The 14582-nt window shown below is 48.0% G+C and overlaps 1 protein-coding gene across 5 annotated transcripts in view; it reads left to right on the top strand.

Annotated features, from left to right (window-relative positions):
* Positions 1–987: 987 nt before the first annotated feature.
* Positions 988–14582, top strand: part of VLDLR (very low density lipoprotein receptor) — a 31804-nt gene continuing 18209 nt past the window's right edge. The window contains exons 1-3 of one of the 5 annotated variants that reach the window (XM_036855756.1): positions 988–1225; positions 1558–1700; positions 14361–14480. In XM_036855756.1, coding sequence (XP_036711651.1) covers positions 1619–1700; positions 14361–14480 — 202 coding nt within the window. In that variant the 5' untranslated portion in view covers positions 988–1225; positions 1558–1618. Of the gene's footprint in view, positions 1386–1557; positions 1701–14360; positions 14481–14582 lie in introns of all 5 variants that reach the window. The other 4 variants (XM_036855758.1, XM_036855755.1, XM_036855759.1 and 1 more) reach the window with 4 other exon arrangements.

Genomic DNA, 14582 nt, shown 5'->3' with positions numbered 1-14582 from the left:
ACTTTTAAAAAATATATAAACCCTTTATTTAAGAAGGTGAAATAGCTCGGTGTGTCCTCCCAGTCTGGTTAAATGGGGACAACCAGGGGAAATTGTGCAAGAAAACTGAAGTATACAAAAGCAAATTACAGGCTCAGTATTGCCAGACACAAAACAGGAATCAATCCTTTACAGGAATCTTGCCTTTGCTTCCTTTTTTCTTTCCTTGAGCCTTGTAATTGAATGTTGCAAACTATATCAAGAAGAATAAACCTACGGGTTTCCCCTCCCCCAAGCAAGAAAAGGTTAAGCTTTTAATTACAGGCCCTCCGACTATCATTTGTGCAATTAGCAATTAACTATAATCGTTGATGAGAGAATGCAGAGCTGCGCTAGCGATATCCCCCTCCTCCTCATCCCAGACTGGGTTACTTTCGTCCCATTCTATTACAGAGGACAAACCACAACCGCGCGCACTCTCCTTACACACACGCTCTCACTTAAAGACACATTTAGTTTTTAGCAAAAATGGCATCTCAGCGTTTGACTGAGACAGGCATCCCCAACCCCACATCAAAGTAGCCCAAACGTTTAGACCCACTCCTCTTCAGCACTTTTAAGCGGAGAGAGGAGGCCCAAGGAAGAAGCTACCTACCAGCCTCACAGGACCAGCCTCCTTTGAGGCGCAGGAGAGGGTGGTAGAGAGACGCTTGTTGCCCCTGGAAACTGCAAGTCCCCCCCGGGCTGTAAGCCGCGTTAGTGGGAAGGCGGTGGCAATAGCCTCAGTAGTTGCATCAGTGCTAACTGCTGCTGCTGCTTCTGCTGCATCTACTGCTGGCGGCTGCCGGGAAGGTACAGTAATGACTGTAGGGAGCGCACAGCTGCTGCGGCGGCAGGTTCCCTGGATCAGGAAATTAGGGCAGGCACCGGGGATTGGAGGCGAGGGCGGCGCGCGAGCCAACCAGCGGCCGCCCCGGGCCCCCGTGAGCCCCGGGCGGACGCGCGGAGCAGCCGGGCCCCGGGAGCAGTCCGGGTGGCAGCGGCGGCCACGGCCACTCACGCTCACACTCGCACGCACACTCACACACCCCCGGCGCAGGAACCTGACTGCCCCGAGCTTATAAGAGGAGCGCGTCGAGGGTGGGGAAGGAGGGCTGAAGCCGCCGCGCCCGCCCCCACCCCCCGCTGACCACTCCCCCTCCTGCCCCCTCCTCGCTCCTCACCCCGCGCTCCAGCGGCCGCCAGGGTGGGTGCTCCGCGGCCGGCTCCTCTCTCTTCTGTCTTCTCCGCTCTCGGCTCCCCACCCCCTCTCCCTTTCTCCCCTCCTCTTCCCTCCCCTCCTCTGCAGCGCCTGCATTATTTTCTGCCCGCGGGCTCGGCTTGCACTACCGCTGCAGCCCGGGGAGGTAGGTGGGTGGGTGGGTGGGTGGGTTGGCTGGTGGGGGGTAGATCGTGCAAGTTGTAGGGGAGGGGGTGCGCCTCTTCTTCCCTGCTCCCTTCCCCCCCCTTCGAACTCCTTCCCCTCCTCCCCTTCCCCCTCCTCCCTCCCCGCCCCCACCTCCTTCCTCCTTTCCGAAGGGCTGGTAACTTGTTGTGCGGAGCGAGCGGCGGCGGCGGCGGCACCATCCAGACGGGCACCATGGGCACGTCCGCGCGCTGGGCGCTCTGGCTGCTGCTCGCGCTGTGCTGGGCGCCCCGGGAGAGCGGCACCACCGGAGCGGGTGAGTGAGGACGCGCCCCTCCGCGGCCTGCCCGGACCCAGCCGGCGCGCCAGGGGGCCCCGAGGCGCGGGTCTCCTTTTGCCCACCCCCCTCCTAGGAGGCGCCTCTCCACTCTCGTCGCCTTCTCTCCCTCCCCACCCTGGTGGCGCCTCTGAGCTGTCAGCACCGCGGCTCCCGGGAGCCAGGCTGGGGGGATAGTGGGATTTGGGGTGTCCTAAAGCCTTGCCCGAACTAGTCTTCATTCCCTTACACTCCCTCCCCTAAAACCTGTGCTTCGCCTCGTTTTTCACTCCGCTTGGCCGGGGATGGGGAATATGGGCTTCTGAGCCGTTGAACAATGGTTGTGTCTCCTCTGCCAGGCGGAGTGTTAGGAAGGAGGCAGAGGGCCGGGTGGGCCGGGACGTGCGCGGCAGCCCCCGGAGCGCTCCTCGGACTTCACGGAGGGCGGGAGCGGGCGGTGGATGAGGAAGGGCGCCGGGTGCCGACCGGGACTGGGGTTCCCCGCGGCGGTGAGGAACCCGCACGTTCGGTGGGCTGCCGCCGGGAGTCTCCGCCGAGCGACTAGAAGTGCGCAGCCTGCGCACCCGGACTGCGACTCCCCGGGCGCCGGGCCGTCTCTGTGTAGTGCGGGTTAGAGGAAGAGTGAGGCTTGAAATAGGACTCTCCCTCTCGGGTCTCCAGGATAGCTGAACGGGGGAGGGGAGTGGAACGAAGACTTAATCAGGTTAGTTTGCTGAGCCTCGTTCCCGGTGAGATTTCCTCGAGAGGAATTGGGTCCTAATCTGGTGACTGTAATTAGCCTTCGTTCTAACCAGTAGATCAAAGGGAGTAGCACGAGAGCTGGGAGAGCTGGTGTGTGACTGTGGCTTGTTGGGGAGGGCGGTGGGGACTACTGTCGGGTCCCCAGGGTCTGCCGCACTGGGCCTGGGAGCCCTGTCCTCAGCCACTCTCTCACTTGGGGCCGCACAACTTTCTCAGGCAGGCGACAAGAAGCCCTTCTAAGAGGATTCGGTGAGAATCCTGGCAGGTCCCTGAAGTGATCTCGACATGACACCAAGGGGCTGGCTCGCCAGCTCTGGGGAAATGGGACGGAGCACTGCCCCCGTCCAAGTACCCACTCCAGAGTCCCTAGCTCCTGTCGCCCGGTGGCTTGGGAGACCCGCCTGCCTGCAGGCATGTGTCTCCTGAAGTGAGAGCGAACTTTAGTGTGTGGTCAAGCAGCCCCTCAAGCAATACTTGGGGTGGGGGGGCGTTGAGTCTCCGAATGCCCCCTGCCCTTAGGTTTTGACTGTCCCGAGCGTGAGAAGCTGGGACGGGCTTTTCTGCGCTCTGCGATTGGCTGGCCGCCCGATCACGTTTAGGTTGGTCACGTGGCTCCGCGGGCTCGTAATTTAGCAGCCTGAGAAATGTTATCTTTAAGGGAACGTGAAAAACGGACAGGCTCCAATGGACTTTTCTTTCAAATGCTTTCCCCTGCCTGGACTCCTTGAAAAAAGGCGAGTGTCTAGTGAAGATGGCCCCTGATGTGTAACCAAACTAAGAGATTGGAAAAGCCCTGAAAAGTTTTCAGACTCTAACATTAATCATTAATGGTTGAGCAATACTAACTTATTAAACGATTTTTCAGAGTAGTGCCATGACTTACATTACACCTTTCATATCATTTCAAAAGACTAAGACACTGATGACTGTCCAGGAAGGTGGGAGAGAAGATTCGTTTTTGCTGCGTTCTTTTCATATTCTTTTAATTTAATGTATAATAACTTTCCATTGGAGGTTAACTTTATCCTATAGAACGCTATGAATGCACCTAAATTGGCGAAATGAGTTAGTTGAAGCCATATGTTCAACTTGTATCAGCCTCCCTTTTGCTCCCCTAGGTCACATGTGAAATATGTGACATGCCACGGACAGTGGAAAATAGAAGCCCATGTAAGACTTAAATTCTTCGAAGGAAAGGAGACACATCCTTTCTGAGCTGGAGGAGATTTGGGGTTGGCTGAGGCAGGTATTGACCCTAAGCTAACCCAGGCTGGCTCCTGTCTGAAGTTCAAAGCCCCAAGGCATATGGACTGACTTTCTGGCCCTGGTCTTCTGCACTCTGCCCATACACACACATGATGCTAGTCTAAAATACTCTAGGACAGGGCATGTGTGCTTTAAGACTCTGCCAAGGAACTTAAGTCAGGCTAACAAGAGAAATTAAAATTCAGTAGTGGAGCATACCTGATGGGAAAAAAAAACCCTGGGAGTTCTAGGACATTTTCCTCCAGCCTAGGTAGTCAAGATTAGGATCTGGGGTACCATATATTCATTAAGGCCAGAGCCTAGAAGAACCAGGGTTTTGTGAGAGCTATTCAGATACGGCTAACCACCACCAAGAGAGTCAACGGAACTTCTCCTCTTGTGGGGAGTGGGTTGGTGAAATTGGCAGTACCTGGAGGGATAGGAGACCGGAGGGCAGGGGGAAAATAAACCTGACTTATCCAGATAGCACCAAGAGGAGATATGACAATAATCATAATCCTCATCTAGATCAAAGAATGAGCATGTGAGCAGGGACTCTTTAAAGGAGGGTCACCAGTCAGGCCTTCATTGGCAATGACAGCTGCCTGTGGTCTCGAGCAGCAATGCTCCCCAGATCGCCCCTTTGCCCGATTCACTTGACATTTAGCTAAGTACCTGCCCTGGCTCATTTTGGTTCTTTGCTCGAATTGTTTGGAGTCCCTAGATACCTAAAGCATGTATAAAGGCCAAGTTCAGTAGAGCTGCCAAACGTTAGGACTTCAATATAACCATACTGTATATTTTAATTATAGCAGCCTCCATGCTCAAAAGAAGTGCTTCTGCCTTTTATAAAATTGGATACCCATAAACTCAATCTCACTTGAGTAGTTTTGTTACAATTCTAGAAGAGGTGAAAAATAGTCACAAGCCCCTTCTGTTCCAGGAGGAATGTCAAACTGATCAGACTTAGCAAGAACTCCTAGAGTAGAGCACGACCATAAGATCAAGGGAACAGATAGCCCCCAGCCGTATGGCTTCAGGTTTTGGTCCAGAGACCAGAAGACGTGGAGCACCGCATAGAAATACAGATAATGGATATCAGCTATTTAGACCATTTTCTAGTTCTTACAGAATGTGAGTAAAGTTGTCCCTCTCTAGAGGGAATAGTGATCCAATTTAGGCAGTCATCTATACAATTTCAAGTCATAATTAAATTTACTTTGGATACTGACCTTTCTTTGGAAAGCCACCTTCACATTACTAGTCTATAAAAAATTAAATCCCTCAAAGGACTATGATAAAGTCTATAATGAAGCTTATGATAAAAGTTCCTGCCTTAGAAGCGTTTCTCAGGGTGGGCTAATACGGCTGCTCTCCAGGTGGTTAGGTGATAGACTCAGAATTGCTTAGTTTGTTCCCGTCTGTGCTTAGGCCACAGCACGGAGACTGCTTTCAAGAGAAAGGGTCCAAGCATACCTTGGGCAGAGATGGATGAGATGCACCTGCTGAGCAGAAGTAAGTGGTCCGGGGGCAGTTTTTTGGCCCACCTAAAGAGTTGTTGGCTAGGAAATCTGAAGACCGATAGCTTTTCATAAGACTTAAAGACAGAGGAATGACTTAGCTCTAGGAGAATCTGGCTTTGTAAATGACAATTACCTCAGTTTCACTCTGTGCGTTTTTTCAGTCCGAATTGGTGTCTCCGCTAAGCTTTTCTGTTGGTTTTCAGTAAAAATTCTAAACATTGTTAACACTGCCTAGTTAGAGACACTAGATGCAGTGCAGGGACTGAATGAGATGGCAGGTGATAACCTTAAACTTAGCACACGGTTCCCTTCATGTGAAGTTGCCTAGAAAAGTTTGGGCCTGATGGCTCTATGGGGGCTCTAAATTAACAAGGGAATGCCTGCCAGGTACTGTGAGAATAAATACAGCGATTCTGCTAGATGTGGCTTAATATCTCCTTAGAGATCCTTTGCCCACTTTGTATTTTAAAGATGCTGCATGGGTGGGCGGAGCAGGGAAAGGGCATTCATGGCCCTGTATTTCAGAGAGAACTTCGGGGGCAGAAACTATAAGATAGGACCACTGGCTAGAGTGGTCGACCTTGCCCCCGACCTGGGTCATCCAAGTTGGCTCTGCTGCCTAGTTGCCTTTATGTGTCTAGACGTGGTTGTGGGAGGGGGAGGGGTGGGCTATCAGGTCGGGCTTGTAATTTGCCAAACAAGGGAGGCGATAAAACCCATGGTGATAGACAACATTTGCAAGTTACTTCGTGTGTTATAACATAATTCTTCCCCCAGATACTATGAGTAAATAAGTTTCTTTTATAGACTGTCTCTAACCTTTAGTTTTCTTAAGATACCTTCCCGAGGTCTGAGCTACTAACTGATCTGTAGGTTCCCTAAGTAGGTGGTAGTTTGATGCCAGCCTCCTTTGTACCTCTGCTCAAAACCACTTGACTTCCATTTACTGAGTGCCCACCACATGCCATTTAGCACCAGGCATAGGCGACACAGTGACCAAGAAGTTGGGCTCTTCCTTCATGGCATTTAGTGTAGTGGGGAAGTCAAACCAGGAAATCAGTGATCCAAAGACAGCCTGGAATAGAAGCTCTGGATAGGAGCGAGCAGACACAGTGGTCAAGACTTAATCATAAAAGAGGCAGGTAGCAGCTGAAGATTGCTAGAGGTCCCACACGCCACGTGGGTTAGAGCTTATGAAGGTTTCTCAAAAATCACCGAGAACTTAGACTCTGATGTGACAAAGCCAGGAACTAGTCCATCTCTGCAGATGATCCTACAAAGGTGATAGCACTCAATCAACAATGGATGGCTGCGAACATTACCAAAGAGCGCTAAAATCTGTCAGAGGTAAAAGCCCTGAAATTTCTAACTTTACCAGTGAGCCACTGCTAACTTTCCCTGCGTGCCGGAACCTCTCTCCTCACGTGGAAACGAGGCTAACGTACCCACACTGACACACTCATTCTGATATATAAGTGCAGGAAAGTCCTCTGTTTTTAAATGATAAAGTTTCTGAAGATGAGGTGAAAATACCCTCGTAGGCATTGGGAACTGTGGCCTTTGTAACCTAAGAGTCTTTCAAAGTATGCTAACTAGTGAAACAACTGCTCATACTTGGTTTCAAGTTCAGAAAACCTGGGAAGAATGCTTTGGGGAAAAAAATCTGTAGTTCAGACCAACTTTATTAGCGAACTAACAAATCAACGGACGCATTGGGGAATACTCGCTAGTGCCTAAAAAAATTTTTAAATGTCAGGCACCTGGTCCCAACTTACAAAGACACATTCCAGGCCCTGCCATAGGGGATCTCCGTTTGTAGAGATGGAAGCAGGTAGGTGAGCACATCTCAGTATGTGACAGCTATGTGACAGGCACAGGAGACAGCGAGAAAGCAGTCAGACCACACCTAATTGGTCAAGAAAGCAACTGAGGGCCTCGTTCAAGGATGACATTTGAACGAGTGGTAAGCGATAGGGAGAAGCCAGGGGAAATGGGTAGGAAACTAGACAATCCTAGAGCCCGTGAGAAGCCTGCAAGTGATCCCATCCTTGGCACTCTGGGCCATTCTTGGCTGCCTGATTCACCATCTTGATGTGGATAGAGAACATGGCAGCCTGGAGGCAGAGGAACAAGAGACAAATTTAGATCAAGTGAGAGATGAGTGCTTGGACGTGCCCAGGACTTGATGGCAAAATGTCGGGGAAGAAGAATCTGGGCTCACTGTTGGACTACTGATTTAGAGTAAGTGGTGGGTCAGTCAAAGGTCAGGTGGGGCTTCCCTGGTGGCGCAGTGGTTGAGAATCTGCCTGCCAATGCAGGGGACACGGGTTCGAGCCCTGGTCTGGGAAGATCCCACAAGCCACGGAGCAACTAGGCCCGTGAGCCACACCTACTGAGCCTGCGCGTCTGGAGCCTGTGCTCCGCAACAAGAGAGGCCACGATAGTGAGAGGCCCGCGCACCGCGATGAAGAGTGGCCCCCGCTCGCCGCAACTAGAGAAAGTCCTCGCACAGAAACGAAGACCCAACACAGCCATAAAATAAATAAATAAATAAATAAAATTATTTCTAAAAAAAGATCAGGCACATGGGGGTGGGAAGACAGATTTTAGAAGAACCTCTTTACCGTGTATGCCTATTAAGATATCCAAGTAGATTTTACCTAATGACACAAAGGTCGTCATCATAATCTCTGTTGTTAGATTGGCAGTTGTCATCTATGTCCATCCAGTGGTGCACACAAGGACTTATGGGGTGAGTACTATAGAGTCCAACCCTGAGAATGAAGTAGTCACCTGCATTGTGGGTAGAATCTCAGCCTCCTAACCTTCCCGCAGTGGTTTCAAAGTGTGGTCAGGGACCAGCAGGGTCAACAGCCTCCGGGAACTCAATAGAAATGCAAACTTGGGCCCCATGCTAGACCTACAAAGTCAGAATCTCTGGTGAGGGGGCAGCACTGTGTTTTAATAAGTCCTTCAGGGGCTCCTGATACAAACGTGATCTTGAGAACTACTGACTTTTACCACCCACAAAACTAATAACTTCCCAAATATATCAGGAGGGCCTTAGCTCTTTCTAGACAAGAAAACCAAGCACTGTAGTCCTTCTAGGAAAAGACCTGCTAAGGATACTGAGGCAGCATTTTTTAAAAATCAAAATGGAGATGGGAGGGTGGGCTCTATCTCAACAATAAGGCTGTGTTAGGATAGTGACTTCCTGATAAGTGATAGTACCTAATTCTGGATTAATTTTAACTGACACTACTACCCATATCACAAGTCAGCAGAATATTCTGGAAGGAAGTGGTCCTGAGTCAGATGCTGTAGTTGGTATGCGTGCTCAATCACATGGTATCTGGAGTCAGACTGCCTGAGTTCAAATTCTAGTTCTGCCCAAGGTGATCTTGGGCAAGTACTGTCCTCCCTTCCCCAAACAGGTTTCCTGATATGTAAAAGGGGAACAGTAGCGCTGACTGTGTAGGATTGAGAATTAAATCAATTAAGAGACTGAGGTCTTAGAACAGTGTTTGGCTAACAATAAAAATTAAGTTATTTATCCATGATTCTCAAGATCATCTCAATCTGATGTAAATGGGAAAACTGACAATTGAACTATAGGATTGAGTGAATCAGAAGGATTAACCCAAGTATTTCACAGCGTTTAGCTGGCCCCCCGCCTGGTTCTCACAAGGCTTCAGAGGCTGACAGTAAGGCCAGAACACAGCTCAGTCTCTCATCCTCAGTTCCTCTTACTAACCTTCTTCCCTTGTAGGAAAACTTCTTTGCAGACTTGAAAAGCTGCTTGTCCTAAAAGGAGTTTTAGCCTATGAATAGAAAGATTGGCGTTCAAGTGGCAAGCAGTAGGAGTGAGCTGGACTAAAAATAAATGCCCTTGGCAGCCCCAGAAGTGCCAAAACAAATGGACTGACGAAAATTCCAGGAGATGATAACACCCGTACACTCAAGCAAATGGGAGGGCTGTGAGAGATGTGAACACTTGGCCTTGCTCGTCCCAGCAGTGTGGCAGCCGCAGCCCCTCTGTGCAGGTTGAAGTTCATGTCTGAGCCTGACACAAAGAAACATCTCCTTACTGTGGGCATCCCTTTTGGAGCACTCCTGCAAAGGTGCCACTCGGAGCCCTACAGGGAACTTCGTAGCCCACTTGGAAGGCTTGGTATTTACTGTTAAGGTCTATGCAGTTTTGTTTTGTTTTTTTTTTTACCGAAGCTTACGTACTGTTCTTCCATGTTAACCCTTGCAGGGACAATTAGACAACAACGGCAGGCTGACTTCTAAATGCATTAAAACCCCTGAGTTGCTTGGAGCCAGTGAACTGCCAACATGTCTGGGTAGCAACGTTAACTATTTAGGTAAGCAAGGCTCCTGGGACATGGGCGCCTTGAAGTAAGTTTGCAGAGTCTGATATCAACTGTGTAAGCCCAGAATTAGTGAGGAAATCTTCAGCTCTTCTGGGCATTCAGTCATTCGTTACAAGTGTAAACAGCCGTGTAGACGACTAGGTACAAGTGACTTCCAACCCCCTGGCCCAAAGGGGTAGGGATATTCATCCTAAGTATTAGAGCTGAAAGGAAACCCAGATCTAGTCCAACCGTTTGATTTCTTAAAGTTATGGAACCCTTTTCAAATTCTTACACAAAACTCCAATGTTGAAAAGAAATACTGGTGGAAACAGAGGCGGAATGCCCAGGTTCCCTGCTGTCATAGCCTTTCCCCTGACTGCAGCCACCCCGATGCTGCCAAGGCACTCCTGTGAACCCCGTGACTTTGAGGAACCCACTAAAAATCACATTTACTCCGACTTTTCACCTTTCTGAGCAGATAGACCCTGGGTTGTAGGATGCCGAGCGCTTCTACTTGTAATTTATTTTTTGAGGCATCATTGGCTTTAGCTTAGCCTAAGCACTGAAAGGACCTTGGGTGTCAATAATTTCAAGCTCACCCAGTTCCCTTTATGAAAGTATAATGCTGAACTTGAGACTTAACTGTCATGGATGGAAATAGACTACAGGCCCACAATCCTGTAATCCCCCAAAGCTTTGCAAACCCAAAGCTTAACTTGTTTGGTGTTTTCCATTCTTTTGGAGCTCTGTACGGCAGCATTCCCAGGTAGGCACCACAGGTGTAAAGGGAGAATCTTCCTGAAACTCGGGCAGAAAACCCACCACGCTGCAATCAGGTGTCTGAGCTCTCCCCGCTCTGCACGATGCAGGGAATTAAACAGAACTAGGGAGTCCTTTCTACCCAGGAGCAATCTTTCAAAACAAGGTGCTTAGGAAACTTAAGAAACCGAGGCACGGCCATAGAGCTTAGGACATCTCTTCTCTTCTCTTTAAAGAAAGAGCCCTTTATAAAGCCAGCTAGCTTCACCCACCCCCACTCCCACCCCTCTCCTCTTTTAAAGAAGCAAGGATGGTAGGTTAGTAGCGTACTCCATTCCTAACGCCACTGTTCTCCTTTCTTAATGGAGAGCCGTGTGTGTCATGGTAAAACACAGCTTTATGACCGTCGGGCAGAAGCTTGGGTGAAGGGGAAACGTCTGAGATAAGAGGTAGAAATTAAACTCCTTTTTGTCTTGAGATATTGGAATAAACACTAAGAAAATGCCTGTGTCTGTCCTGAGCCCGCTCAACAGCGACACTTAAAGCAGCATTGCTGGGATTTTAACCCAGCATTTATTACTGTTGATTGCCTGTATGTTACAGTTACATTCAGAGAGCCTCCTTAAGGTGATAGTGGACTAAACACCAGCCTTAGGCTACTGTGCGCCCATATTTAATCCCAGGCCAGCTTGAGTGTCTATAAAGTCTGTAGTTACAATCAAGGCTCATTTTTAAAGAGATCTGCCAGGTACCTAACCCCAAGTGGAAAACCATCATCCAATGCCTACTTTTAAGTCCCTGTCCAAGTCGGATTATATGGTTACCTTTTTGACAGCATAGATATCAACATCGATGTTTTTGTCTCATTTTGACCAAACAACTAAAACCTTTGGTAACTAACACCTCTTCAAAAGGTATTCTAATTGCAACCTGACTTTTCTTTCCAAGTATATGTATATTTCTGTTCTCTGACTATAAATTGTTCTTTTTTTACTTTTCAAGTAAAGTACTCTAAGTAGATTCTTACCACTCCCACAACAGTCAGAGGCCGTGGGGATAAAGAACTACAGCCAGTGGGCCCTGGAGCAGATAACCCCAGCACTGAGAGTATTAAGACTATATCGAGACTCCAGTGATAAAAGGGGGACGGTGAGAGGCAGCCAGATACGTCATACTTGGTTTCGCGGTATAAAAACTAGCGTGCGATGCTTCCTGACGGCCTCTACCCTTCTCCTTGTTCCCCCTTCTTGTGCCCAATAAAATATTTGTGGATTGAATGTATAGTATGAAATACAGGTAGGAAGAGGAGTTCCCTGGTGGCCTAGTGGTTAGGATTCCAGGCTTTCACTGCCATGGCCCGGGTTCAATCCCTGGTTGGGGAACATCCCTCAAGCCACCAAGCCACGTGGTGTGGCCAAAAGACTAATAATAATTATAAAAAAATAAAATAAAATAAAAAATGAACTGCAGATAGGAAGTGCCACTGATTCATCCTGCTTTGTATCTGGGTCCTAGCTTAACTACGCTCTTGCGGGCAGAGTGGTACATATAGTTTTTAAACGAGTACATTTAGTATCTAAGTAACCACACACCCATATGGTGAACTAGGACCAAATTTTCATCTCCCTGGGAATTAGCCACAAAGTATAGAATGCTCCCAGACAGTAGGGAGTAGCTGAGAGTAGGGATGCCAACTAGAGCATTGTGTACATGACACAAGAGTTCCAGTCTGTGCTTGTCACTGTAGCATCTGTTCTTATGCCCACACGCCACAGCTGCAGATGCTGAAAGGTACAGGAAGTCGCAAGGCTTTCCGCTGGGAAGACCTCCCTAAGGAATCTGCATGAACTATATGGCTCCACTGGTTTTCTCGAATATTTGCGGTGTATTTGCTGTAAGCAACCAGATCTTTGCCTTTTATCGCGAAGAAATTACATCCTCCAGAAGGATAGACCTGCTAATGATAGGAAACACCTGAATGTCAGCTGTCCCATTCCAGGCAAAAAAAACTAAGTGCCCTACTTCCAAGTATTCATTCATGCCATTATGTGAATTATATTCATACATTGAGCATAGGAAAACTGAGTTTCAGAAAAATAGAATCCAGGTCTGTGGCTCCCACCTTGCTTTGCTTTTCTCACATCACTAAGTTAAAACTGACCTCCCTTTGGGTGTGGAGAAAAGGGAACCTTCCTACACTGTTGGTGGGAATGTAAATTGGTACAGCCACTATGGAGAACAGTATGGCGATTCCTTAAAAAAACTAAAAATAGATCTACCATATGATCCAGCAATCCCACTCCTGGGCACATACGGGAGAAAACCATAATTCAAAAAGATACATGCACCCCAATGTTCATTGCAGCACTGTTTACAACAGCCAGGACATGGAGGCAACCTGAATGCCCATCGACAGAGGAATGGATAAAAAAGATGTGGGGGCTTCCCTGGTGAGGCAGTGGTTGAGAATCTGCCTGCCAATGCAGGGGACACGGGTTCGAGCCCTGGTCTGGGAAGGTCCCACATGCCGCGGAGCAGCTAGGCCCGTGAGCCACAACTACTGAGCCTGCGCGTCTGGAGCTTGTGCTCCGCAACAAGAGAGGCCGCGACAGTGAGAGGCCCGCGCACCGCGATGAAGAGTGGCCCCCGCTCGCCGCAACTAGAGAAAGCCCTCGCACAGAAACGAAGACCCAACACAGCCAAAAATAAATAAATAAATAAATAAAAAGTAAAAAAGATGTGGTACATATATACAATGGAATATTATTCTGCCATAAAATGAATGAAATAATGCCATTTGCAGCAACATGGATGGACCTAGAGATTATCATACTAAGTGAAGTAAGTCAGACAGAAAGACAAATATCATATGATGTCACTTATATGTAGAATCTAAAAAAATGATACAAATGAACTTATTTACAAAACAGAAACAGACTCACAGACTTCAAAAATAAACTTATGGTTACCAAAGGGGAAAGGTGCAGCGGGTGAGGGATAAATTAGGAGTTTGGGATTAACATATACACACTACTAGGTATAAAATAGATAATCAACAAGGACCCACTGTATAGCACAGGGAACTCTACTCAATATTCTGTAATAACCTATGTGAGAAAAGAATCGGGAAAAGAATCTGAAAAAGAATGGAGATATATATATATATGTATAGCTGAATCACTTTGCTGTACACCTGAAACTAGCACATTGTAACTCAACTATAATATAAAATAAAAATTAAATTTAAAAAATGATCTCCCTTCACCTCTTAACCGTACCTTCTTCGTGCTTTTTATCTTATCTTAGAGTCATTTTGTAAACATGTCTTTTTCCAATTAGACCTCAAATTCTGAGACAAGGAACCATGTATTAAACCTCTCGCCTTTTCTAAATATCCTTTACTTTGCTCGTAATAGAAACATCATTGATGAGTAACAGTATAGAATGTGGACAAGAAATGCCATTAAAGGATTAGGATTTGGCGGCATGATTATAACGACACAATTGAGTTAAATGAATGGGAGAAATGAGTCCACAGGTGAATCCCCTGCCCTGCCACCTGCAGTCTCTGGGCAATCTACGTTCCTTCTATCTCGGTCTGGCTCCATTGACCCAAGATTACCATTCCAGCCACCATGCCTAGTTTTCAGGAACCAGAAAGGAATAAAATTAAGGAAACTGGATCCCCTGTGCCTTTGAGGATATTTCCCAGAAGTTGTATATACCATTTCTGCTTCCATCCCATTAGCCGGAACTTAGTCCCATGGCTATGCCTCCTGCAAGAGAGGCTGGGGAATCTAGTCTTATCCAGATGGTGTGTGCCCAGCTAAGAACTCAGTTACTGTCAGTCACTGCCCCAAGGCCCATCCAGCTCTGGCCCCTACAGTGTTATAGCCTCTGAGTCTGCAGCTGTCCCTCCAAGAGGACTCCTATCCATGGGTTTCAGGTAACTAGCATCTCTAACTTACCATCCTTGTGTCCCAGCTTAGCTAAGTGTTCCCTCCTGATTTTAGGAAGAAAAGCCAAATGTGAACCCTCCCAATTCCAGTGCACAAATGGCCGCTGTATTACGCTGCTGTGGAAATGCGACGGGGACGAAGACTGTGCTGATGGCAGTGACGAAAAGAACTGTGGTGAGTAAAGAGCTGGACAGTCGCACCTGCCACCCCACTAGGACTTATGCATTGTATTGACAGATGATGATATTATATCTTAGTTTCTACAAATGTATCAAG

Source organism: Balaenoptera musculus, chromosome 6 (genome assembly GCF_009873245.2).
Source record: "Balaenoptera musculus isolate JJ_BM4_2016_0621 chromosome 6, mBalMus1.pri.v3, whole genome shotgun sequence".
NCBI classification, from domain to species: Eukaryota; Metazoa; Chordata; class Mammalia; order Artiodactyla; family Balaenopteridae; genus Balaenoptera; species Balaenoptera musculus.
The sequence above is the reverse complement of the archived record's forward strand: the minus strand, read 5'-3'. Positions and strand labels throughout refer to the sequence as shown.